General features: G+C 61.2%; 14 protein-coding genes across 14 annotated transcripts in view; 8 read left to right on the forward strand and 6 right to left on the reverse strand.

Annotated features, from left to right (window-relative positions):
- Positions 1 to 210, forward strand: part of GGTG_07425 (hypothetical protein) — a gene marked incomplete at both ends in the record, with an annotated part of 1364 nt that extends 1154 nt beyond the window's left edge. The window contains one exon of the mRNA XM_009225249.1: positions 49 to 210. Coding sequence (XP_009223513.1) covers positions 49 to 210 — 162 coding nt within the window. The remainder of the gene's footprint in view (positions 1 to 48) is intronic.
- Positions 211 to 289: 79 nt separating this feature from the next.
- Positions 290 to 1275, reverse strand: GGTG_07426 (mitochondrial 37S ribosomal protein S19). Its single transcript, XM_009225250.1, has 4 exons — positions 1124 to 1275; positions 1043 to 1058; positions 785 to 964; positions 290 to 710 (listed from the first exon to the last, which is right to left on the reverse strand). Exons 1-4 carry the CDS (start codon positions 1239 to 1241, stop codon positions 677 to 679), a joined length of 348 nt encoding a protein of 115 aa, XP_009223514.1. The 5' UTR covers positions 1242 to 1275; the 3' UTR covers positions 290 to 676.
- A 127-nt stretch (positions 1276 to 1402) lies between these two features.
- Positions 1403 to 2800, forward strand: GGTG_07427 (hypothetical protein). Its single transcript, XM_009225251.1, has one exon. The coding sequence runs from the start codon at positions 1817 to 1819 to the stop codon at positions 2606 to 2608; it is 792 nt and encodes a 263-aa protein (XP_009223515.1). The 5' UTR covers positions 1403 to 1816; the 3' UTR covers positions 2609 to 2800.
- On the reverse strand, positions 2788 to 3520 carry GGTG_07428 (hypothetical protein; the record flags this gene model as incomplete). Its single annotated transcript, XM_009225252.1, has 3 exons — positions 2788 to 3129; positions 3224 to 3247; positions 3377 to 3520. 3 exons carry the CDS (start codon positions 3518 to 3520, stop codon positions 2788 to 2790), a joined length of 510 nt encoding a protein of 169 aa, XP_009223516.1.
- Positions 3521 to 3899: 379 nt separating this feature from the next.
- On the reverse strand, positions 3900 to 4432 carry GGTG_07429 (hypothetical protein; the record flags this gene model as incomplete). Its single annotated transcript, XM_009225253.1, has 1 exon — positions 3900 to 4432. Exon 1 carries the CDS (start codon positions 4347 to 4349, stop codon positions 3900 to 3902), a length of 450 nt encoding a protein of 149 aa, XP_009223517.1. The 5' UTR covers positions 4350 to 4432.
- A 166-nt stretch (positions 4433 to 4598) lies between these two features.
- Positions 4599 to 4961, forward strand: GGTG_07430 (hypothetical protein; the record flags this gene model as incomplete). The annotated part of the gene is made up of 2 exons (XM_009225254.1): positions 4599 to 4783; positions 4847 to 4961. 2 exons carry the CDS (start codon positions 4599 to 4601, stop codon positions 4959 to 4961), a joined length of 300 nt encoding a protein of 99 aa, XP_009223518.1.
- Positions 4962 to 5240: 279 nt separating this feature from the next.
- On the reverse strand, positions 5241 to 8086 carry GGTG_07431 (aminomethyltransferase). Its single transcript, XM_009225255.1, has one exon. It carries the CDS (start codon positions 7799 to 7801, stop codon positions 5291 to 5293), a length of 2511 nt encoding a protein of 836 aa, XP_009223519.1. The 5' UTR covers positions 7802 to 8086; the 3' UTR covers positions 5241 to 5290.
- A 629-nt stretch (positions 8087 to 8715) lies between these two features.
- Positions 8716 to 10499, reverse strand: GGTG_07432 (choline monooxygenase). The gene is made up of 2 exons (XM_009225256.1): positions 9523 to 10499; positions 8716 to 9446 (listed from the first exon to the last, which is right to left on the reverse strand). The coding sequence occupies exons 1-2, from the start codon at positions 10350 to 10352 to the stop codon at positions 8984 to 8986; spliced, it is 1293 nt and encodes a 430-aa protein (XP_009223520.1). The 5' UTR covers positions 10353 to 10499; the 3' UTR covers positions 8716 to 8983.
- A 931-nt stretch (positions 10500 to 11430) lies between these two features.
- On the forward strand, positions 11431 to 13539 carry GGTG_07433 (sarcosine oxidase). Its single transcript, XM_009225257.1, has 2 exons — positions 11431 to 12715; positions 12810 to 13539. Exons 1-2 carry the CDS (start codon positions 11902 to 11904, stop codon positions 13316 to 13318), a joined length of 1323 nt encoding a protein of 440 aa, XP_009223521.1. The 5' UTR covers positions 11431 to 11901; the 3' UTR covers positions 13319 to 13539.
- A 133-nt stretch (positions 13540 to 13672) lies between these two features.
- On the forward strand, positions 13673 to 16875 carry GGTG_07434 (C6 transcription factor). The gene is made up of 5 exons (XM_009225258.1): positions 13673 to 14019; positions 14167 to 15046; positions 15111 to 15883; positions 15944 to 16105; positions 16162 to 16875. The coding sequence occupies exons 2-5, from the start codon at positions 14893 to 14895 to the stop codon at positions 16810 to 16812; spliced, it is 1740 nt and encodes a 579-aa protein (XP_009223522.1). The 5' UTR covers positions 13673 to 14019; positions 14167 to 14892; the 3' UTR covers positions 16813 to 16875.
- A 770-nt stretch (positions 16876 to 17645) lies between these two features.
- GGTG_07435 (hypothetical protein) lies at positions 17646 to 18378 on the forward strand (the record flags this gene model as incomplete). Its single annotated transcript, XM_009225259.1, has 1 exon — positions 17646 to 18378. One exon carries the CDS (start codon positions 17646 to 17648, stop codon positions 18123 to 18125), a length of 480 nt encoding a protein of 159 aa, XP_009223523.1. The 3' UTR covers positions 18126 to 18378.
- Positions 18379 to 18753: 375 nt separating this feature from the next.
- On the forward strand, positions 18754 to 19528 carry GGTG_07436 (hypothetical protein; the record flags this gene model as incomplete). Its single annotated transcript, XM_009225260.1, has 2 exons — positions 18754 to 19205; positions 19306 to 19528. 2 exons carry the CDS (start codon positions 18754 to 18756, stop codon positions 19526 to 19528), a joined length of 675 nt encoding a protein of 224 aa, XP_009223524.1.
- A 574-nt stretch (positions 19529 to 20102) lies between these two features.
- On the forward strand, positions 20103 to 21096 carry GGTG_07437 (hypothetical protein). Its single transcript, XM_009225261.1, has 2 exons — positions 20103 to 20565; positions 20628 to 21096. Exons 1-2 carry the CDS (start codon positions 20338 to 20340, stop codon positions 20865 to 20867), a joined length of 468 nt encoding a protein of 155 aa, XP_009223525.1. The 5' UTR covers positions 20103 to 20337; the 3' UTR covers positions 20868 to 21096.
- Positions 20931 to 23625, reverse strand: GGTG_07438 (hypothetical protein). Its single transcript, XM_009225262.1, has 3 exons — positions 23379 to 23625; positions 22735 to 23245; positions 20931 to 22646 (listed from the first exon to the last, which is right to left on the reverse strand). Exons 2-3 carry the CDS (start codon positions 23107 to 23109, stop codon positions 21162 to 21164), a joined length of 1860 nt encoding a protein of 619 aa, XP_009223526.1. The 5' UTR covers positions 23110 to 23245; positions 23379 to 23625; the 3' UTR covers positions 20931 to 21161.
- Positions 23626 to 23706: the final 81 nt, after the last annotated feature.

The raw sequence follows: 23706 nt of genomic DNA on the forward strand, positions 1-23706 counted from the left end.
GGCGCGGCGGGCGCGCCCGCGGGAGGCGCGGCGGCGGGCGGGGCCAAGGGTAACGACGGCAAGGGCCCCGCGCTCGGCATCCAGCGGCCCGGCTTCGGCGGCGGCGGCCAGGGCGGCGGCCAGAACAGGACGGTGCTCACCATGGAGGACCTGGGCATGGCCGTGGGCGAGTACGGCGTCAACGTCAAGAGGAGCGAGTTCTACAGGTGAAGGGGAGGGGTAGCAGGGTTATTTTTATTTGGTTCTTGTGAGCGGCGGCATGGGACGCACGGCTTCCCATGTTTACACGTCGGGCGTTCATACGGGGTTCTCTGGCGGGATTCAGGGGTTCGGGTCATGATCATTACACATTGGCGTTGTCTTTCGTATACTCTTTCTTCTAGACCAGGCAGGCGAGAATCGGCCTGCCCCTCATCGTTGGAATAACAGACCGGGGGAGCACGCGGGCCCCTCTACTCGGCGCGACGCCGAGGGCTGAATAGCGGCGTTTACACACACTTGGCTAAACATGAATGGCTTTTCCATGGCGCCTGTCTGTGTCTACCTCGCCGTTCCAATGCCGCTTGTATGTACAGTAGAAATACAGCGGCATCGCCGTGCCGTCTTTTTGGGTATGTGCCTCGTATAACGCCTGTAAATCGACATTGGTATTTTGATAGTGTACCGAACCGTCGCCTTAGTCTCTTCCCCAGATGAAGGGTTTCCTCGTGCTAGGTTCCCCGCGCATATCATGTCAGCATGAGAAAGACTCGAGATGGGGTCGCAAAAGGACCAGGAAACTCACGGCGAGAACTCGCCCAGCTTGTGGCCGACCATGTCCTCGGTGATGGTTACCTCGTGGTAGACCTTGCCGTTGTAGACCTGAAACTTTAGGCCGACAAAGTTGGGCAGGATGGTGGCGGCGCGGGCCTGCGTGCGGATCGGCTTGGCCGTCTGGCCGGGCAGGAGCTTGGGGATCGGGAGGCTGGAGGGTTGCGCTGTAAGCGGCGGGTTTGTAGGGGGAAAGAGAGTCTGTCTGCCTGCCGACCGGAGGGGCTCTTACGGGACAATGTGCGGGCCTGCGGGACGGAGTTGTCAACAGGGTGGGCGGGCAAAGAAAGGGGCGCATGATGGGGGAACTCACCCTTCCACACCGATCGCTTGAACAGACACCGTGTGGGCTGCATGCTGGGGAGAGTCAATGGCAGCTGAGCGGTTCGCCAGTGCTGCTTTTGCTGGCCCGCGCTTGGAGCGTTTAGCATCGCATCGACGGCAGGGTGAAGCTCTGGAAATCCTCGTCGGCGATGCGGGACCCACTCGCACGTGATTCGACGGTGGGATGTGGGGCATGACAATTCTCTGGGTGTTAGTCAGCGCAAGCGCTTCCAAATCATAGCTCGTAAATGCGGACCACCAGAGGTTGGCCAAGCATCCAAGTCCGGCTCACTGCGACCTCAAGCCCTATTGGAAGTGCAGCATTAGCACTCGATTTGTCAACATCCCCGTCGTGGCCTTTTGCCAGTGGCAGCATCGCCCTATCCCTATGCAAATACTGGCCGCCGAATGCACATGGCGAATAGAGATTACTCATCGTGGTCGGGCTGCAGTGCCGAACCCGACCACGACTGGCGATGCTGCCTCGTAGAATGGAATGGATTCCGTGTTTATGGAATATCTACAGCATCTCTTCATCGGGAACATTTATATAGCACGCGTCTTTTCTCTCCCTCGTCCCTGAGTTCGTGATCATTATCATCCACACCAAGACACTCAACACCCTCCATTCCACTTCTTCAACAGCATAGAATCCAGCAATATAAAATAGCCCAAAATAGCCATGGCAACTACATCAGCAGCGCCCTCCACCACGGTGGTCCGAGATGTCGCCCCTGGCATCACCCTTTTCAGCATCCCCTTCACCAAGGGCCCCCTCAAGCTCGGCGGCGCCATGACGGTCATCAAGCTCTCCACCAGCGGCGCCCTAGCCGTCGTGTCCCCCATCGCCCTCACCGACGACGTCCGGGCCAAGCTCGCCTCCCTGGGCGGCGAGGTCCGGTACCTGGTGTCCCCCAACCTCGAGCACCACATCCACATCAGCGCCTGGGCCACCGCCTTCCCCGGCACGCACGTCGTTGTGGCCGAGGGCCTGCCCGAGAGGCGCGAGGCGCGGCCCGAGACCAGGGGCACGACCTACGGCACCGTCCTCACGGCCGCCAATAAAAGCAGCACCCGCGTCGGCGCCGACTTCGACGCCGACCTCGACTGCGAGTACGTCGACGGCAGCAAGAGCCGCGAGCTGGTGCTGCTGCACCGCGCCTCGGGCAGCCTGATCGAGGGCGACGTCGTCTTTAACCTGCCGGCCCGCGAGGCCTTTTCCGCCTCGGGCGTCGACCCGGCCGCGGGGTTTGTCGCGAGGCTGGTGGGCGCCGTGTTGCAGACGGCGAGCCCGGCCTGGCAGAGGAGGGTGTCGTGGTACGCGGCCGCGTCGGACCGGGCGCGCTTCGCAGAGTCTGTCAAGCGGATCAACGGCTGGGAGTTTGACAGGATCATTCCCTGCCACGGGGACGTCATCGAGTCGGGCGGCAAGAAGGTGTTTGCCGACATCTTTGAGCCGTATCTGAAGATGTAACCTGGACCGTTTGCTTTCTTTCTGTGTTTTTGTTTTCAGGGGCGTCTTTGTCACTTCTGTTTTGCCCACTACTCAGGATACACCCCTTGTGTCACTCCATGTCTACCTGCCGCAGTACTTAAATTCTAGCTGGTAATAATAAAGAACCAAAAGGTAAATCACAATAGCATTGAACAGGACTAATTCTTCTGCAGCTTCCACTCGGTCCACTGCTTCACCGCGGTCCCTCCGCACGTCATGTGGCCACTGGCAGACACCTTGCCGTTCTTGGCATAATCCTCGACAGATTTTTCGATGAGGTCTATAACGTTTTGTCCACCAACATAGAAGGCCGAGTTGCCTCTGCTCTTGGAGGCCCTAAAGGAAAACTTGCAGCCGTTGGCCTTGAGGTCCCTCCAGGGCTTGTCCACAACCTCCTGGGTCCAGTTAGTGTTGATGTCCCCCTGGATGTTGCGGATGATCTGCTCGCAGTCGGCCACGGACGGCGAGTCGTCGTTGGTGCTGTCCTTGTCGTACTCGTACTGGCCGCAGTGGGAAAGCCCCGCGGGCGGGTCGCACGGCCAGTTCGGCGTCTAGCCCTTCCCCGGGGAGCCTATCCGCCTGGTTGTGGCGTACCACGACCACCAGGCGGCCGCGGGGCTGCAGACGGGGAGGGAGATGAATCCGGGCGTGGTGATGTCCTGGTTGTACAGCGCATCGGCGGTGTTTTCGTCGCTGACATCGACCCTGCCGGGGCGCGCACCGTTCTTCATGTCGTTCTTCACATACGTGCGCATCGCTCCGGGCGACGATGTCGCCCTTGGTGAGGCCGCCATGGGCTTCGCCGTTGAGGGCAGCGATGCCCTTGGGCGCGGCAAATTTCATGCGCTCGCAGACGTCCTCTATGCACTGCACCGGATCACCCTCAACCATGGCGACGAAGTAGATGCGGTTGTTGTAGCAGGCTTCTAGAGTCCGGACCACTGCCTAGCACGGCCTAAGCGTGCTATGGCTGGCAGAAACCTCTGAATGGGCGCATCAAAGTCCGCGGGCTCTGGGCCCAGCGGAAAACCCAAATATCACCTGGGTGCCTAGAAGGGTCCATTTTTGGGTAACGAACCGGATGGGTTTGTTTTAGTCCATCCAGGGGTTTGGGTTTCCGGCATCCCTAGCACGCCGTCATCCACCACTCCCATTCCCACTCCAAGGAACTGGGCTGAAAGCAAATGTAATCAGTTGATATCACTGAGCACCCTGTATCACGTTCGGGTGTTCTCCCAGTCATATTCCCACGTCTTCTTGCCGTCAACCACTAAATCGTAGTGGACCAGCAGCCAACCTTTCGTGGATGTGTCAAAGGTGACAATACCAAACTAGGAGTTGCCCCAAGGATGGGAGTGGATCGAGACATCCTGTACCGCCTGGTGTCGAGCACGAAGAAGGACACGCCCCCGCGGCGGAACTCGTAGTGTGTGTTGCCCTCTTCGGCCGGCGGCGGGTTTGCGCGGCCCTGGTAGGCGCTGTAGGGCGCCATGGCGTCGCGGTACAGCCCCGTCTCATTGGCGGCCCAGTCGTTGTGGATCTCGTGGTCATCGTAGGCGTGCAGCCAGGCCATGGACCGCAGGCGCGGCGTCCACGAGGGAGAGGCGTAGAAGGGCTTGATGCACGAGGTTGACACGAGAGGCCAGCGCTTGGGGTGCTCGGCTGGGCGCGGGAGCGTCTTGAAGGTGCCCTGGAGAGTGTAGCCAGGCGATGGCTGCATATCTGGCCGTCGCGCGTCCTTGATCAAATAGCTGAAGTGAAAGGTTCCGACAAAGTCGTCATCTGGCAGGATGGGAATGGTTTGTCTAGCCTCGACTATGCCGCCACTCCCTGCTGTGGCTGTCGCAGTGATAGATACCAAGATTTCGTCCTCGGCGATGCCCCAGGGGGCTCATACGACGATGCTGGCGGTAGTGTCGTCAACATAGCCGACTCTAGAGAAGGTGAGGTCACCACTTTGGTGGATGAGATGGGCTCAGTAGACAAAGTCGAGGCATGCCGCCAGGACGGCGAGGGCGGTGTCGAGGTCGCCGTGGCGCCCAAGACTAGCCGCGTTGTCGGCAAGCTCGACGTGCTGGTGCAGGGTGTGGCTCTTTTCTCGGATGGTTACAACATCCAGGTCATCGGCTACATGAACACTGTTCTGGCCAAGCTGTGAGTGCTGTCCACTTACAGGATACACATATCATCGTCCTTGACTAACAAGGCAACTGCCAGGTACCCCAAGGAGATGACCACCGAAACCAAGACGCGGCTCTCCAACTCGATCCTGATCGGTGACATCTTTGGCATGGCCATCTTTGGACTGCTGCGGTTGGCACCACTGCTTTGAGCGAGGCTCTTGCCAGCCTCGAGGATCCGGTCAAGGGTCAGCAGGCTGTGTTCCTGATTGGGAGTGGCATATCCGTGGTCGGGACTTTGGTGGTCTGGTTCATGATTCCGAACGTAGGTCGCTTGCTTCCCTTGGCTCTTTTACCAAGACTTCACTAACTATTCAACTTGAAACAAACAGCACCCCAAGACGCTCGAGGAAGAGGATGCCCGATTCCGTGCTTTCTTGGAAGACAGCGGCTACGATACGGCTCACATGGGCCTCAAGGCATGATCAGATCAGGGTCAGTTCTTGGTTCCTAACGGATAAAATTTGTACAGATTAGATAATTACAGGCGCGCTCTGGGAGGCGCTGCCTCCTCCTCGTTACTAAATAATGGCTCTGCTGTGACGGTCGCTGAAACACGACGTCCAAAATACTCAATCTCCACGCCGGCGCCAACATGCAGATCCCCTGGAAGCCATGCATACGCAATGGGCTTACCAACCGTGTATCCAAACGCTGCGCTCGTGACGTATCCCACCGCCTTGCCCGCAACAAAGACAGGCTCCTTCCCCAGAACGACATCCCTGGCGTCGTCCATGACCAGGCACCGCAGCACGCTCTCGGGCCTGGAGCCCGCGAGAGCCGCCTTGACGACGGCCCCGCAGCCCACGTAGCCCAGCTTGCCCGGGTCGACGGCGGACGCGAGGCCGGCCTCGAGCGGGCCGTGCTCCGTCGTCACGTCGACGCCGTACGTCCTGAACCCGGCCTCCATGCGCAGCGCCGCAAACGCCGCCCGCCCCGCCGCCACGGCGCCGTGGGCCTGGCCCGCGCTCCACAGCGCGTCCCACAGCCGCAGGCCGTTGTCGGCCGACGCGTAGATCTCGAAGCCGGGCTCGCCGACGAACGAATGGCCGACGAGCAGCACCGGCACCCCCGCGATGACGGACGGCCGGACCGTATTGCGAGGGGTTAGGTGGTCGCCGCCGCCGCCTCGGCACACGGCGCCCACGATGTCGGCCGCCCGCGGGCCCCAGACGCCGACGCCGCAGGTGCCTGCTGTCACGTCGCGCACCTGCGCCCAGCTGCCCGCCCGCGCCCGCGCCTGCAGCCGTGCCTGACGGGAGAGGTAGGCAGTGTCGACGGCGCCGTTGACGAACAGCTGGAACGAGTCGGTGGCCAGGCGGGCGACGAAGACGTCGCTCTTGACCTTGCCGTGCTCGTCCAGGAGTAGAGTGAAGGTTAGACTGCCGGGCGGCTTGCTCACGTCGCTGGTCGATAGACGCTGCAACAGCTCCAGCGCGCCCGGGCCCGAGACGAGCAGGCGGCGGATGGGAGTCAGGTCGAACAGGCCGGCGGCGGTGCGGGTCCTGCAGGCCTCGGCGGCCACGATGGGCGAGTGAAAGCGCGCGGCCCAGGGGTCGTGGTCACGGTGCGCGCCCGCTTTCCAAGGCGCCGGCAGGGCGTCGACCAGCCCTGCGTTGGCCTCGAACCAGTGCGGGCGCTCCCAGCCGCCGGCCTCGAGGAAGTAGGCGCCCAGCTGGTGCTGGCGTGCGAAAAAGGGGCTGACGCGCAGGTTGCGGGGCGAGTCGCGCGGCTGCAGCGGATGGATGACGTCGTAGACCTCGACAAAGGCCGTCGTGCAGGTTTCGGTCACGTACTCGGGCGTCAGCTGGACGTCGTCGAAGCGGGCGACGTCGCAGTCGGCGGCCAGGTCGACCGACGACCGCCCCGTCGTCAGCAGCTCGGCCACGGCGCGCGCCACGCCGGCCGAGTGCGTTACCCACACGGCCTCGGCGACGAAGAAGCCGTCCAGGTGCGGCGCCTGCCCGACTAGCGGCCCGCCGTCGGGCGTGAAGGACATGACGCCGTTGAAGCCCGTCTCGACGGCCGCGTCGGCCAGGCACGGCATCAGCCGCCTGCTCAGGTCCCAGGCCTCGGCAAAGTCGTCGGGGGTGAAGTCCATGCGCGACGGCATGTTGTGCTCGTCGACGTGTGCCGGCGTCGGCCCCAGCGAGGCGGCAGTCACGGGCATGGGCCTGTGGCCATAGTAGCCGATGCCCATCTGCTCCCCGTGCTCGCGGTAGTACAGGTCCCTGTCCTGGTGCCTGAGGATGGGCAGGCGCGCGCCGTTGACCGGCAGCCCCTTTCCCCTTTGCGCCGGCACGGCCGTCGTCTTGGCGTACTGGTGGCCCATGGGCTGCAGCGGCACGCGCAGGCCGACCATGGCGCCGAGCTCGACGCCCCAGAAGCCCGCGCACGACAGCACGAGGTCCGCGGGCACCACGGCGCCACCGCCGGTGCTCGTCTCGACGCCCGTCACGCGCCCGTCCTGCTGCCGGACCCCCGTGACGCGCGTGTGCTCGAGGTACCGCACGCCCGCCGCCCGCGTCCGCTCCATCAGCACCTGCACCGCCTTGGCCGCCAGCGCCAGGCCGTCGGTGGGGAAGTGCAGGCCGCCGACGACGACGTCGGGCCCCAGGAGCGGGTAGAGGTCGCGGCACTGCTGGGCCGAAAGCAACTCGGCCTCGACGCCGTACGCGCGGGCGTAGCCGTGTCTCCTCTTGAGGTCGCGCAGGCGCTCGGGCGTCTCGGCCACCTCGAGGCCGCCGACCTGGTTGAAGCAGCCGATGGAGAGCAGCTTCTGCACCGTGTACTGGGCGAACTTTGTGAGCGTCTTTGACGCGTTGGTCTGGAACACCAGGCCCGGGGCGTGCGAGGTGGAGCCGCCCGGCATGCTCAGGGGCCCCTGCTCGAGGACCGTGATGTCGGTCCACCCGCGCGAGACCAGCTCGTCGGCGATGTTGACGCCGACGATGCCGGCGCCGATGATGACGACGCGCTGAGAGGGGTCCATGGTGGAGGGGTGGGTGGCCTCGGCGGGTGGCGATTAATAGGGGGTTCAGGGGGCACGAGGATGTATGGCTTCCCGCTCAAGTGTTGATGTGTCTGTGGCATTCAATACTGTCTAATTACAGCGAATGGCTGCTTCCAAAAAGGTTCACGTGTAGATATCACATCCTCTTGAACCCGTCCAGCACAGCACATCACCACACATAATATACCGGGCTCGGGACGGCCATTCGACGTCGAGTGCGGGGAAGATCAGCCACGTAGCAAGGTCTGGCCCGCCGAGTCGCTAGTGAACCAACACGAGATGCATCGACACGGTGTTTGCAGGCATGGCGCCGCGCCCGACGACCGATCACCCCAAGGTCACCTGATCGGCCTCGTTGACCGTTTTGCCGTGTCCGGCCACGGTCCGCCTCTGGCGCTCCGCCGCTCGCCACCTCTGCCGTTAAACAGACAGTCCCAGTTGGGCGCTAACCTTTGGGGGCCGGCACCATCGGCTATCGAGGGAGGGGGCCTCCACACCTCCACATTCGCTGCACGACCTGCAGGATGCAGCGCTCTGGATCCTGGGCGACGATAGTCGATACTGCAGGAAAGATATGTAGCTTGGCGGGGGTGGCTTCGTCGCTATCTCTAGCCGCATGCCGGCCAAGGCTCGCCGAGATATGGGCGAACCATGGGATTGTTTTCCGTCCCACAAATTCGTATCTGCAGACGTCCGTCCCAAGTCCGTTGCCGGCGTGGGGCCCGGATTGCTTGTTTTGGGTATCCGCTCTTGTCCCTATCATTATTACCTCAGTCGCCGTTTATGCTGCATCAGGATTCGGGTCACACAACAGATAGCTTTCCGATGTCAGACATGCTCCTGCATTGATTGGTAGTCTGGCACATGGAGAGAGCATGGGTGCCGCATCTGAAGGCGCAGGTGGAATGGTTTTGCTACCGACCTGGAAATTGCGGCGTGGAAAGCTGGAGAAAGATCTTGTAATGACAAACCAGGATCCGGATTTTGTTATGCCTTTTTCTCTTACCAAAGAAAAAAACTAGAGATAATTACATGAACTGAAGGAGACTGGAATTTACATAGTGAAATTACATTGCTTTGATCCGTTCGCCGGCACCAAGATGAAGATGAAAATCCAACGCTTAGAACGCCCGCAAACCTACGACAAGAAAGAAAAATATCCTAGAAAGCAATAGCCTCGTCAAGACACACCCGCGTGCCCTCGTCCATGCAACTAGCCTTTTGCTTGCCGCACGTCTCGACAGCGGCGCAAAAGTCCCTGTCCTCCTTGGTAGCCTCGCCCGTGCCCTTCTCGGGCACCTTCTGGCGGGCGGGCCAGATCTCGGCGCCGCCCTTGCGCTCGTTCTCAAAGTGCTCCGTCACGACCTCGCGCACCACCTTCTGGAAGTAGAGCGGGCCCTTCTCGAGGTCCGGGTGTAGCTCGCCGTTGACAAAGACGCCGGCGTCGATGTTGCGCTGGGCGTTGGCACACAGGTACTTGTCCTCGGACATGATGCGCTTGTACATTTCGCTGATGGTTTTGAAGTCCTCGTCGCTGCTGTTCTTGTTGCGGTAGACCTCGTACCGCATCTGGGACTTGTTTGGGGCGAAGGGGACGAAGCGCTGGATCATGAAGAAGTGTGGTCTGGGGGTTTTGTTAGTCAAGTTAGGACTAGAGCTAGGTAGATCAAGAGAGTATGTCGAGAGAGGACAATACTCACGAGACATTCATGGACGCGTTGGGCCAGTAGTACGTCGCCGCCACCCGGAACCCCTGCGCAATCTGCTCGGGCGTCGGCTCGCCAAAGTGCTGCACAAAGGCCTTCTCCGTGTTGACAAAGTACGAGTTGAGGTCGGCGATGGAGGGGATGTCCGGGTGCGAGGTCGGGCAGTGGTAGCACTCGTTGTAGTTGTCGGCCAGGATCTTCCAGTTCCAGTCGCCCTCCATGTCCCACTGGTGGTCGAAGACGTAGTCTTCAAAGTTGTAGTGCTGGAACCGCTCCTGCTCGTCGATGCCGGCAAAGTCGTCGGACCAGGCAATCTCTGGCGTCTCGCCCGCGTCCATGTTGACCCACACGAAGCCGTTGCGGTCGAGGTGCACGTGGATGGGGAACAGGCTGTTCTTGGCCCGGTCGAAGCCCGGCAGGTCCTGGTAGCCCGGCGCCTTGGCGAGGTTGCCCTTGAGGCCGTAGGACCAGCCGTGGTACTTGCAAGAGAAGACATAGCTGTTGCCCTCGTCCTTTGTCACGACGGGGAAGGCCCGGTGGCGGCAGACGTTGTGCATGGCGTGGATGGTGCCGTCCTTGCGGTCGCGCACGATGATGAACTGGTAGCCCGCCACGTCGTACCGCACCCAGTCGCCCGGGTTGGGGATGCGCGCCTTGTGGGTTGTGAGGAGCCACTTGCGCGAGAAGATGGCGCGACGCTCGAGCGAGTACATGTCTTGGGAGGTGTACCATTCTGCCGGGAGGGCGCGCACTGCCGACTTTTCTGTGGGAGAGGGGGGTCCGCCGTCGACGGACTTGCCGAAGAAGGACTTGAATAGCGACATTTTGGCTGTAATATGATGTGATGTGTTGCTGGCTTGAAGAGATGATATCAAGATCTGAGAATGTGTATTTTCGGGGCGCTTTTGGTATGAAGTGATATACAGCAGCTAGTTTATCTATCAAAACACAGTCGGCGTCTCCATGGCAAGGCTCTAGTCCCCTATATAGTCATCCCAACCCCCCTCCCTTACGCTAAGACTGGACGGGTTGCACAGGCCGTGTTCCGACGTCTGTTACAAGATTAGCTCGCCGTGAGCAACGGCTTGTCCTCGCAACAATGCCGTCGGCGATGGGGCCTCCTTGCCAGATCGAGAACGTCAGAGCGATAGCAAGGAAACGGGCGGACGGGGGTGCCGTTTCCGTTCGCCGGTCACCTGACCGGGCCACAGGCGAGCACCATGGGCGTTCGGACCGTGCCGTGAGGGCGATGGGGACTTGCAGAGCTTATCTCCAACAGGTGCGATGCCCAGCCAGCCTAGATAGTAACAAGTACGTACCGAACGGTCTGGGCCTCGGATTCCCCAGGCGAGCGACGAGACCCTGCATGTGCCACTATCTAAAATCTGTCGTCTGGCCCTCATGACCTATGGAACATGACCCATTGGGCATGACCTGCTGCATTGCTGCCGCCTGCAGCTTTTGCCCAGGCGCCGCCAGCGCGGCGGGCGGCACCATGGGACATGGAAGGCCCTGCCATGCACGTCGTGGGGAGCCCCATCGCCGTCTCCGTCAGGAAAGGCGCGACGGAACAGGATGCGGGGTGTGGGCGTCGTGGACGGGCTGGGGTGGTCTAGAACGGGAACAGGCCCTGTGCTCGAGTCGGGAGTTGCAGGAGTAGTGCTAGTGCTAGATCCACTTGCTATCTGGCTGGAGGATGCAGGGTGGCAGGCCTGCTCTGCCCGGTGGATGCGGGTCTGCGGTGAAACCAACGCTGGAATCTGGGGCGGCGTATCAAGAGAGTGGAAGTCGGCTTTCTCAACGGTCGCCACCCCCGCCGATCACGGCCTTGGTGCTGGGTTAATTCCTCCATCCATGCCACGTCGGTGAGCCAACGCTGCCCTCTCCCCGCATCACCTGATCGGCATCTTGACCCGCCGTCAACCGCTGCTTCTATCTGCGACTGCGCCCCGATCTCGGACCCCGTCGTCGCCATCCTATCGCGGCTCGGGGCAAAGTCTCCGTCTGGGCGGGTCGGTGTGATATCGGAATAGCTGCCCGATCTACTTAATCGTTGGGACGTGAACAACAAAATCTCTCTGCCAATGGCTTGATAGTTGATACCAAAAACAAACCAAGGTAGAGCCCAACCAGCCAACCCAGTCAACCCAGCCCACCACCAGCGGGGAGCACGAAACAGAACCTGACTTGCAACCCGCATCCACCACCCACCACCCGCCGACCCCCTCCTCCCCGTTGCGTCTCCCAATCACGCCGGCAAGCACCCCTCCCACGCGGGTGATCACGGGGTCCCTCCCAAAGGAGCCGACAGCGCTCCCGGCCGCCACAGGGTCGCAGCCGAGCTGCTCGCTACACAGTAGACGGACAGAAAAGATGCCAGCAGATGGGCGCACCCCCTCGTACCTCATCGTCGGCGCCGGCGTCTTTGGCGTGTCGACGGCGTACCACCTGATCCGCAGGCACCCGGGCGCGAGCGTCACGCTGCTGGACCGGGACGCCATCGACGCCGAGTCGCGCGTGGCGGCGTCCTGGGACTGGAACAAGGTGGTGCGGGCCGACTACGACGACCCGGCCTACTGCCGGCTCGCGCTCGAGGCCCAGGACATCTTCAAGACGGACCCGCTGTGGAAGCCCTACTTCCACCAGACGGGCGTCTACTGGATCTGCCGCTCCGACTACGCCCGCGATGTCATTGCCCACCACAAGGCCCTGGGCCGCGGCGATGATATTGTCGCCATGCCCGTCGCCGAGGCCCGGCGGCTGTACGGTGGAATCTTTGACGACGCCGACTACAGCGGCGCCAAGGAGGTGCTCATCAACCGCGCCAGCGGCTGGGCGGCCGCGGGCGACTGCCTGCGCGCCGTGACGCGCGCCGCCGAGGAGCTGGGCGTGCGCTACGTCGTGGCCGAGGCGTCGTCGCTGGAGCTGGACCCGCGCACGGGGAGCTGCAGGGGCCTCAAGACGGCCGACGGGAGGACGTTCCGCGCGGACCGCACCATCCTGTGCGCGGGGGCCTTCACGGCCAAGCTGCTCGAGATGAGCGCGGCGGCGACCGGGGTCGAGACCCTCTCGGCGGGCGACAGGATCCTGGCGGCGGGCATCGCGACGGGCATGGCGGAGTTGACCGAGGAGCAGTACAAGCCGTACGCCGACATGCCTGTTGGGTTCCAGGGATACGTCGGATTCGGTAAGGAGGCGCTTGCTTGTCATTAGAGGTTCTGCATTCGCGCATTCGCGCATTTAAACGCATTATACTGATCAAACGCCGTTTGTCGCGCCAGGGAAACCGTTTATCGGCACCCTCCCACCGACCAAGGACAGGGAGCTGAAGTGGTGGGGATCCAAGATCTTCTCCAACATCACCGAGATCCTGCCGGGCAGAAAAGTGTCGGCGCCGCCGCCGGCGAGCGACTATAGGCAGTGGGACGTGTCGCGGCGGCTCAAGAGCGACATCATTGAGCAAAAGGAGCTCTGGTACGGCAGCAAGAGCAAGGGCTGGAAGATGACCAAGCACCGCATCTGCTGGGACGCCTTCACGACCAGCTCCGACTTCATCATCTCGCCGCACCCGGCGGCCAAGGGGCTGTACCTGGCGACGTGCGGGTCTTTCCACGGCTTCAAGTTCTTCCCCGTGCTGGGCAAGTGCGTGATGCAGATGCTGGACGGCGAGCTGCCGCCCGAGCTGGCGACGAGGTGGGCGTGGGACCGCGAGCGTCCAGACCACCTGGCGAACCCAGAGTACCCCAACTCGGAGCTGAGCGAGCTGGCAGATCAGCTGGCCAAATTGTGAACCATGTTATATGGGCGGCTATCCACAGACGCGGGCAGGCGGAGGCCAAGGATACATATGCATGGAACATCAACAGAACACCTACTATTAGTAGTATAATAACAGGGATGGATGGGACTCCACGTCCAGCAGGCAGGCAGCCACCTCCCCACCCCTCCCCAGACCCGGCCCAAGCTCGGAAATCTAGCCCCTTCTGGCTGGGTTGCTTATCTTGTAACGCCCCCGCTTGGCGGCCAAGGTTTCCTCCTGCAGTGTTTATGCCAGTTCCGACGGACAGCAGCCTCCTTGCAGCGGGCTGCAGCGGGCTGCAGCGGGCAGCGCCACCATTGGCTACCCGAGCTATCCGTGACCGATCCACCACTGGCTCTGCTCCTTCTCCGCACGTGGCCCGCTGTGTTTCGGCCGCAGCAACACTGTGCTGCTATATCTAGAACCGGCACCGTTCATTGGTGACATCACTATCTGGCCCTCTTCCCCGACATGACATCCTTTTTGTCTAGTAAGCTGCCCGTGCTTTGCAACTCGCTTCCTCTTATCGCGCAGTGGCCTATCTCACCTGCCTTCCCAGGTAGCTGCCGGCGACGTCCTGTCCGCCGCCAGCTTGACATGCCGCCGCCTGACCCGGATCCGTCTAGCTCTAGCATTTCAGCCGTCGGCTCTCGGGGGAGAAGGCGTTTGCACCATGCCTGTCTCAACTGCAGGTCCGTCTCTCTGTCTCTCTCCGCCGCCGGGCCTTTTCCCAGGCGACCCCATTCGCCCGCCCTTGGCACTGCCCCTTGCGTTGCATCGCGTCCGTCCCCCATCCATTCATTGCCTGATATCTCGCTGATGCACATGGCAACCCGCAGGCGCAAGAAGACCAGGTGCCCGGGCGAGAAGCCGGCATGTTCTAGCTGCGCCCGCCTGTCGCAGACGTGCTCCTACCCGGCCCTGAGGAGGCCTTCCCAGAGTGGCGGGAGATCAGTAAGTGTCGGAAACAAGTAAAGGACGGACCGGACCGCGAAAAAAAGAAGAGGCTTTAACCCGCCCCAAAGGACGAGAGGCTACAGAACCTAGAGGAAAAGCTGGACCTCCTGCTCAGTGGGGCGAGCATGTAATACGATCCCCGCCACCACCGGTCCACGCACCAAGACGAGCGTGCTCTTTGGAGACCATCTGACGAGGTTGTTGAACCTAGCCACCACCACCACGCGCGTCCAGGCAGGCAGAAAGAACAGCAACCACAGACCCAAGAACAACAAGAGCAGCAGCAGCAGCAGCAGCGGCGGCGGCGGCGACAGCAGCAACAGCAACAGCAGCAAGATGATGAGTTAAGCCCGACGACAAACAGGTCCTACTCGGCTACGCCACCGCCGGGAAGAAATCGCAGGCCCAGCAATGTCCACAACGACAACGGCAGGAGGAATGTAGCCGACAATAGCAGCACCGCCGGCTCGTCGGTGGGGTTCAATCACGACATTGCCAAGGCCGTGGACCTCTACTTCAAGTACTGCCACCGGCAGCCCATCTGGTGCTTTGAGCGCCACGAGATTGGGGACCTGGAGTCGCTGCCCGAGGAGCTAACAAGCAGCATCATGGCCCTGACCGCCCGCTTCTCGCAGCAGCCCGTCGACACGCAGCTATACAGCAGCAACGCCAAGACACTAATCATGCTGCGCCTGGCCAACGGCACCGTGGACCTTGTCACCATCGAGAGCCTGTGCCTTCTTGCCTACTACTCCCTGATTGGTAAGTCGGGCCATGGTCGTGTTTGGGACAAAAGGTCAGCTGACAGCTTCTCTCCCCCTGCCAGACGGCAACTTCCAGCTGGGCCAGTTCCATCTCGGCCTGTCTCACCAGCTGTGTCGCTCAGCCCTCCTGGACGCTGAATCCGTTTACCCGCCTGACGACCCCTTGGCGGAGCGGAAAAGGCGCCTGTTCTGGAGCCTCCAGCTGCTGGAGCAGTTCTACGGCCGCCAAGACGCCCATCTCAGCAACCCCAACAATAAGCTCCGGGACTCGTCCGAGTCGGGCCACGGGCCGCGAGCAGCAGCACCGTCAGCGTCGGCCGCCGCCGCCGCAGAGGATCGGTCCCCGTCCCTGCCGCGGGACGACCTCGGGACAGCGACCCCGAGCGAGCCGGGCATCTGGATCACGAGCATGTGCCTCGGCTGGGTGTGGAGCCAGGTGCGGCGGTACGTGGCCGACTGCGCGCGCGACGGCGTGGTCAAGGAGCCCTGGCGCCACGACTCGCCCTACGCAAAGGTGCTGTCCGACTTCATGGAGGTCGAGAACCGCATCCCCATGTGCCACCGCTACGACTCGGTGCGCTTCTACGAGCGCGACGAGCACGACATCAAGCAGAACCGCGACTACTGGGCCTGCTGGCTCAAGGAGCAGATGGTCTACCACGCCATCGTCACCGTCCTCAACCATCCCTTCCTCTATATCGTCGGCGCCCAGCACAACCCCAACCTCGGAATCCCAAACACGTTCTGGAGGCGGTCTAGCGAGCAGGCGCTCCTTCACGCCACATGGCTCGTCAGGATCATTGACATGGTTGTCGAGAAGCAGGTCGCTCTGGTGGTATGTTTTGTGGTCCAAGACGTCGGGACACTGAGCACTACTAACTCCTTCGCGCGATAGGAACCCATCGTTGGCCACGTCGCTGCAATCGCCGCGACCGTCCACCTCTACTACAGCTGCGCGGCCGCCGCCAAGCTCAAGCACAAGTCCAACACGGACTTTGCCAAGTGCCGCAAGTTTCTCAAGAGCTTCATCCCCTACTCTACTGCTTGCGCGGCTCTGGTAAGTCATTCTTGTTCATCCACCAATACAGCGCCAAATAAACTCACAATAACCAGGACCGCAACCTCGACAAGATGGCCCTGATTGCAGCAGGAGCCGAGGCCGAGACCATTGACGTGGACGACGACTGGATGCCTTCCAAAATGTACCTCAGTGTGCCCCTGATGTGGGAGATCCTCCAGTTCTCCTCGTATTCCTCCTCCACCGGCCCAACGCAGGACCACATGGGAGGCGGCAGCGGCGGAGGCCTATTCGACGCATCCCTCGCCCCCGTCCTCCCAACCATCGACGAGTCCGACTCGTCCACCATCCTCGAGATCATCGTGGCCACCTCCCCCGAGATTAACATCAACATCGCCGACGGCGGGCAGGAGGCGCCGACGCGGCCGCAGCCGTTCAAGAACCACAACCGCGGCAGCAACACCCGAGGGGCGCGTGGCGGCGGTGTGCAGCCGGCGACTAGCGGCAGCAGCAACCACCACCACCATCACCATCACCACCACAACAACCACGGCAGCGGCGGCAGCGGCAACGACGCCATGGACCAACAGCAGCAGCTCGACAGCCTCACGCTGTACACGACGCCGTGGCTGTACGCGGACCCGGGGCTGCTGCTGGGCATCGGCGACCTGAACCTGCCGCCGCCCGACGAGGCGGGCACGGCGTGGTGGGAGGGGGAGAACTTGGATAACCTGATGCTGAACTAGGCGCGAGCGATAGAAGGGGGATGATTGTTAATACATAGACTGGTACAAAATTGCAAAACAGTGTTGTTGCTTTTCTCCACTCGTGCCACTGTTGGCACCTCAAGCCTCTGCCGGCATACTACCACCCCGATAGTACAGAAAAGTTGGCCATACTGCATCATTTGACCTCCATGCCAAACCCTCCAGTCTTCCGTCGATGCCGGGTGCTTTATCTACACCGTATTCTAGGTGGCATCAAGGCGCCGCCTCTTCTTCGACTGATGGGTCAGAGAATTCGCATTGAGGACCATTACGAATGCCGCGGACGGGCTGCCGGCGACATGGCATGATACCCATCCAACCCGCATTTTCAACTGCAACGCCTTGTCTTGCCCTAAGTCGGTCTCTTTGCCCATAAGAACCCGACCAGATATCTTTATTGCGTACCCGCTTGTAGGGATGCGTGATGGGTTCGTTGTGCCAAGACTCTTTTTGGAACGCACAGAAAAAGAGCAAGGATACGTTTTGTCGCATCGCCCTCTTCCGCCCCAGACCTTTGATGTAATCGGACAGAGGCTTCCATCGTCTTTTTCTCAGCCCGTCACCTTGCAGCAGCTACAGGATTCGGCGCATCCCATAATCACCATCTCCGGGTATACAGAGTGGCCCTCTGGCTTGTCAGGCTAGGTGCACAGTTTTGCAATAGGGAAAGAATCCAACCGCGGGCTGAAGTGGGCGTGAAGAATACCTGAGCGTCTAGTTCTCCTACATTACTTACAGATGCGCAGCGTTCGTGCCTAGATCTTGCCCGTCCTAGTCCTAGCCGTTCTCCCCCGTCCACCACGAGTTGTCCAATGAGGCTCATCCCAACGTCCAACAGCGTCGACAGAAAGCTGGGGGATCGCCGTATGGGCCAGGGTTGCGTGCTAACGTCTCAGGGATGCCCCCTGTGGATCTGCGCAGGGATCGGCGAGCCTGGCGGATCAGACAACGCCTCCACGAGAAAACAGACCATCGGGATGCCCAAGAACCAGGGGAAACTCTGTGGCCGCCTCGATTCGCGGGATTTCCTCCCTACCGAGAACGACTTGAGACGACGCGAGAGGCGTGAAAGCAGAGGCAAAATCAATGTGCAAAATTGCGAGGACCCAACGACGATGATTCTTTCCCCATCACGGCCTGACGACACTCAAGCGCCTCGGATTGTGGGACCACCCTGCGATGCGACGGCGCTCGCGTCGATCTGCCAGATGCCGTCACATCCTGAATGGGTCTTGGCGCCCGCCCACAGACCCGTCCATCGTTGGCAAGTCGACACGACAGGCCTTTCCTGACCCGTTGACGTACCTCCCTGCGCGAGCCCTCATTTATTCCACCGCGATCCAGTGCCTCGATCTGGAAGGGCACTCCGACGAGGGACCAGGGATCGGAGTGGCGGGCTGCTGGGACATGAAACAAGACGGGTGTGGGGGCCGTGGCCTAGCCGTTGGGTCGCGGATCGCACCACCACGTCATGATTTCGGAGCGGCATGCTATCCCCCGCGGAAGCCGATTCGACAGAGGACAGGATGACTTTTTGGCGTGGGCGGCTGGCTAGCGAGGTGCATCGTGTTTAGTTATGGTCAATCCGTAAAGGTGTTGTGTCTCTTGGTGGGTTATACCGCGCGCTCTCTCGTGGCCTTGGCGAGAATGCGCCGACGGTGGTCGGGGGTGATAGCGGCGGGAAGGAAGGCTAGCATATAATGATATAAGGACAAGCATTCTCGCCTCTGCTCGTCGTCTGAAGTCTGTCGTCTCATGGTCAGCAGTCCTCCAGCGGCTCTTACTTCTTCTCTTCTCTCGCTCCTTATCACCAACCCCTTTTCTTTCCCTTCGCGCTGCTAGCCAGCTAGACCTTTCACGTTTTTCACTTTTTACCCACACTACCCACACTCATTCACACACCTTTTTTTCCACGCAGTGATGCTCGTCACGGCCGGACTCGTGACGCTGGCCCTCGGCGGCTCGGCGGCGGCGCACAGCGTCATGTTCGGCGTGTTGGTCAACGGCCAGGACCAAGGAGACGGGCGCAAGGTGTACATCCGCTCGCCGCCCGACAACAGCCCCGTCAAGGACCTCACGTCGCCGGACCTCGTCTGCGGCAAGAACGGCGGCAAGGAGGTGCCGCAGTTCGCCAAGGCGGCCGGCGGCGACACGCTCACCTTTGAGTGGTTCCACGACAACCGCGGCGACGACATCATCGACGGGTCGCACAAGGGGCCCATCATCACCTACGTGGCCACCTACAGCGGCGACTCCATGGACGGCACGGGGCCCATCTGGACAAAGATCGCCGAGGATGGCTTCAGCAACGGCCAGGACCGGAGGCGGAAATGGGGCAGGCTCTGGCTCCGGCTCTGGAGGCTCGGGAGGTGGTAGCAACAACGGTGGTAACAATGACGGCAACGGAGGAAACAGAGGAGGCAACAACAACGGCGGCGGCAACACTAATGGAGGAAACAACGGAAACAACAGCAACAATAACCAAAGAAACAACGGTGGCAGCGGCAATAACAAGAAGAATAACATTAGTGGCGGCAACAACAGCAACGCGGGAAATAACAACAACAACGGCAACAACAATTGCAACAACAGCCAGGGAAACAACGGTGGCAATAACAACAACCGAGGCTCCCAGGGAAACAACGGGGAACAACAACGGCAACAAGAACCAGGGCAACCAGGGGCAGCTGGGTAGCAGGGCTGCCGATGGCTGCGCCCAGCGAAAGCCGCGCCGTGCCGTCGCCTTCATTGCTTGAGCAGCGCCATCTTTTCTATTGTGTGACGAGCGTCTGAAGCTTGAACAAACAAGCCGTATGGCTGCGGAATAGGGGGCACCAAGTCGGGGTTTCGGGCATTTTATGGCCGTGTTGCCATGTGTCACTTCACTTCTTGTATGTAATTTTTGTTGACCGAGAGAGTCCTTGTACCTAGCGTTTGGTTCGCCGGCAAATGCCACAGAATCCGCCCGTCCCGGTCTTGCGCAGTTTGTGATTTATCGTAATGCGTGAGTGTCAAGTACCGTATCTTCTCGAAAAACTGAGAACCCGCTTTGAAGGGGAGCGCCCTGTGTTGGACCCGACTTTTCCCTTATACAGTTAATACGGGCGGGTCGTTTTTATCCCACAAGCAGGGCTGACGTTGATTTTTTTTTTTTTGCGCTCGCCCTGGAAACGACCCCTTTGCTCTACTCTACTGGTGGGCGCAGTGTTTGAAAAATAAATCACACGGCCACCTGACTCCATTTCCTGACCAGGCCCCCGGCAAAGCGGGTTCTCAATTTCTCGAGAAGATACGGTATTCAATGAATGCGAAAAAAAAAAAAAAAAAAAAGGAACAGAAAAGAAAGAGGGGTTCGGTAGAAAGGGAGAGGCGTGGAGCCCGGCTCGGTCGGATACGCCAAGGGTCCACGGCTGGACTGATGCGTTGAAATAGTCCTGCGTGGGCCGATGTCAAGACGCCCGGGCGACAAATTCTCAGGCCAGAGACACCACCCTCCACGTTTTGATGGCAGACACCACCCCCGCCGATGAGTCAAGTCCCCTCCTCCCGCCCTCCGACGCCCCCTCTCCAGAGCCGACAACAGCATCAACAATGAGCGCCCTCTTCTGGAAGGTGGGCGCCGTCTCGGGCGCCAGCGCCGTCGCCCTGGGCGCCTTTGGTGCCCACGGACTCAAGAAGCACATTTCGGATCCACAGAAGCTGGCCAACTGGGGCACCGCCGCCCAGTACCAGGTTAGCATCTGTTCCGGCAGCTGACAGATCTCCCATCTCCCATCTGACAACCCACCCTCCAGCTCGTCCACTCGGGCGCCGTCCTCCTGGCCTCGGGCGTCGGTGCGGGCAACCCCGTCGCCGCCGGCCTCTTCACCGCCGGCATGACCATGTTCAGCGGAAGTCTGTATGCCCTGGTGCTGGACTCGGACCGCTTTCGCTTCATGGGCCCCGTCACGCCAGTCGGCGGCCTGTGCCTGATCGCCGGCTGGCTGGCCCTCGGCTTCTCTCGCCGCGGTGCCTTCCCTCCCCTGCGCCGGTGAACAGGGTCAAGACGGCATTCAAGGGACTCGATAGACACAGGAAAAGGCCAAGATAGGAATAGAGACGAATCGAGTGATCGTATCGTAACCAATGCAGTCTAGTTGTACCATTATACCATGAGGAAGCCGTGATAAAAAAGGGGGTAGGGGGATGGGGTATCTAGTGCTAGCAATGCGCAGGGTCATACGCAAGTGACTACCTCATTACATGTATGCGTGTGCTCATGCCTCTCCACCACATTGTGATAGAATCGTAAGAAGGAAATCCCGGGAATCAAAACACAATCATTAATCTTACTCGGCCTTGGGCTCGGCCGACGCCTCGGCAGCGACCGAAAGCTCCTTCAGCTTGGCCTCGAGCTCCGACGTCCTGCTCTCGGCCGTCTTGGTCTGGCCCTGCGCCTCCTCGAGCTTGGCGCTGAGGTCCTGCGCCTTGGCCTCGGTCTCGGTGAGACGATCGTTGAGCAACTTGGCCTCATCCTCCACCTTCTGCAGCTTGACCTGCACGTCGGCAGCCAGCGCTGCCGACGCCTGCGATTCGGCCAGAAGACCCTCAAGGCTTGACACCTTGGCCTGCGTCGACTCGATCACATTCTTAGCTATGCCGACGGCCGCAGACTCCTTCTCGAGCTTCTGCTTGGTCTCGGCGTGCTCCTTCTGCTCCTCCTCGAGCGCCTTGGCAGACTCGGCCTGCGACGAAGCGCCAGCCTCGACTTGCTTCTTGGTCTCGGCGTGTGCCGCCTGCTCCGCCTCCAAAGCCTTCTGGGCCTCGGCCGTAGCGGCCTTCTCGGCCTCGATGGCCTGGGCCGAGTCGGAGCCCGAGGCGTTGGCGGCTTCCAGGGCACTCTTGGACTCGTTGTGTGCGCCCGTCTCCGACTCGAGGGCCGCCTTGGTCTCGGCATGTGCGCTCTGCTCCGACTCGAGGGCCGCCTTGGCCTCGGCCACAGCAGCCTTCTCGGCCTCAAGAGCCTGCTGGGCCTCTGCGCTCTTGGCCTTCTCAGCATCAAGAGCCGCCTTCAGCTCGGCGATAGATGCCTTCTCCGCCTCGAGGGCCTGTTGAGCTTCGGCACTGGCGGCCTTCTCCGCCTCGAGGGCCTGCTGAGCTTCGGCGCTGGCGGCCTTCTCGGCATCCAGAGCCGTCTTGGTCTCGGCATGGGCCGCCTTCTCGGCCTCGAGGGCAGAGTTGGTGCTGGAAAGCTCTTCAGTCTTGGCAGCGAGATCGGCATTGGCCTTCTCGAGGCTAGCCTGCGTCTCGGCAGCACCGCTGTCGGCCGAGCCGAGCTTGGCACGCAGCTCCTCCAGCTCCGTGGACTTGGCCTCGAGCTTCGCGGCGGCCTCCTCGGCGGCGGCAGCAGTAGACTTTTGCTGTGCGCTGGCCTCTTCTTGCAGCTTCTCTGCCTGGGCGGCGGCGGCGGCGGCGGCCTCCTCGCTCTTTGCCGAGGCGGCCTGGGCGTCCGCCTTGGCAGCCTCAAGCTCAGCCGTCAGGCTCTTGACTTGCTCCTCCAGCTTGGTCTGGTTAGCCGAGGCATCACCAGTGGCACTCGCGACCTCGGCCTTGGCGGCCTCAAGATCAGAGGTCAAGGCCACGATCTTGGCATCGAGCTCCGTCTTGAGCGTCTCCTTGGCACTGTTGGACTCGTCAACGAGCTTGGTCTGCTCCTCGCGGAGGGACGAGATGGTGCTCTGGGCGGTCTCGTGCTTGGACGAGACGTCTGCCACGTCGGCCTTGAGCTTCTCAACCTCGGCGCTGAGCTGGGCCTGGGCCTGCTCGAGGGCATCCTGGACGGAGGGGTAAAACAGCGAATGTCAGTGCGGGGTCGGGACAGGCAGGTTGGGCAACAAAGGACGTATAACCACGGTGACGTACGATTTTGGCTTGCGACTCCTTCTCGGCGGCCTCCTTGGCCGCCTGGGCGTCGATCAGCTGCTTCTCGACCTCAGCCTTCTGCTTGGTGAGCTCCTCAACCTGGGCAGTCAGGGTCTTGATCTGGGACTCGCGGGACTCGGCGGTGCTCGAGGCGGCCTTTACGCCAGCCTCGAGGTCGGCCTTTTCCTTTTCGACGGCAGCCTTGGCGGCCGACAGCTCGTCGGCACGCTCCTTCAGGGTCTCGATGTCGGCATCGCGCGTGGCCACCTCCTCCTTGACCGTTGACAGCTCCTCGGTGAGCTCGTCGACCTTTGCCTGCAGGTCCTTGGAGTCATCCTTCTCCGGGGCCTTGGAAGAGCCGAATAGCCCGAACATTCTTTTCCCTATCTTGTCTGTTGGACTGGGGGGTTTGGGGAGGGGGGCTGAGGAGGGGTTGTGCCGCGGGGCTTTGGAGACTCCGTCGGTGTGCTTTTTGAAAACGCCTGGGGTTGCAGGACAGCAGAGGGAAAGTCTGGTTGCAGATTCAAATTAGCTGGTGCTGGCCGATGAGAGGAGGAGCGATGGGGCACGGGATCTGGTTGGCATGCAAGCGTCGCCAGCACCGGAGCGGGCGGGATCGGAGAGCAGCCCTCGCGCGCACGTACCTGGTAGATTTCGCAGGTCCTATCGCGAAGGCGGTGATGTTCTGCAGGTCTGGTAGGTGGAAGGTTCTGGACGGATATTGGGCAGAGCAGCGAAGCAAGAGGGCGGTAAGAATGGATACTAGTATGCGGACGCAGCAGAAGCGACTGGATTGACTGGACTGATGAGAGCTTTTGCAAGGTCTTTTGCGAGGTGGTGCAAGGTGGTGCAGTGCAGGGCGGCATGCAGGCGGGACGAGCAGCAGAAGAGGAGCCAACCAAAAAGGCCGAAGAAACAAGCAAGCACGAACAAGTCACCGCCAATTCCAGCCTGCCCAGTGGGAAAAAAGAA

This window comes from Gaeumannomyces tritici, assembly GCF_000145635.1.
Source record: "Gaeumannomyces tritici R3-111a-1 unplaced genomic scaffold supercont2.4, whole genome shotgun sequence".
In the NCBI taxonomy this organism is placed as follows: domain Eukaryota; kingdom Fungi; phylum Ascomycota; class Sordariomycetes; order Magnaporthales; family Magnaporthaceae; genus Gaeumannomyces; species Gaeumannomyces tritici.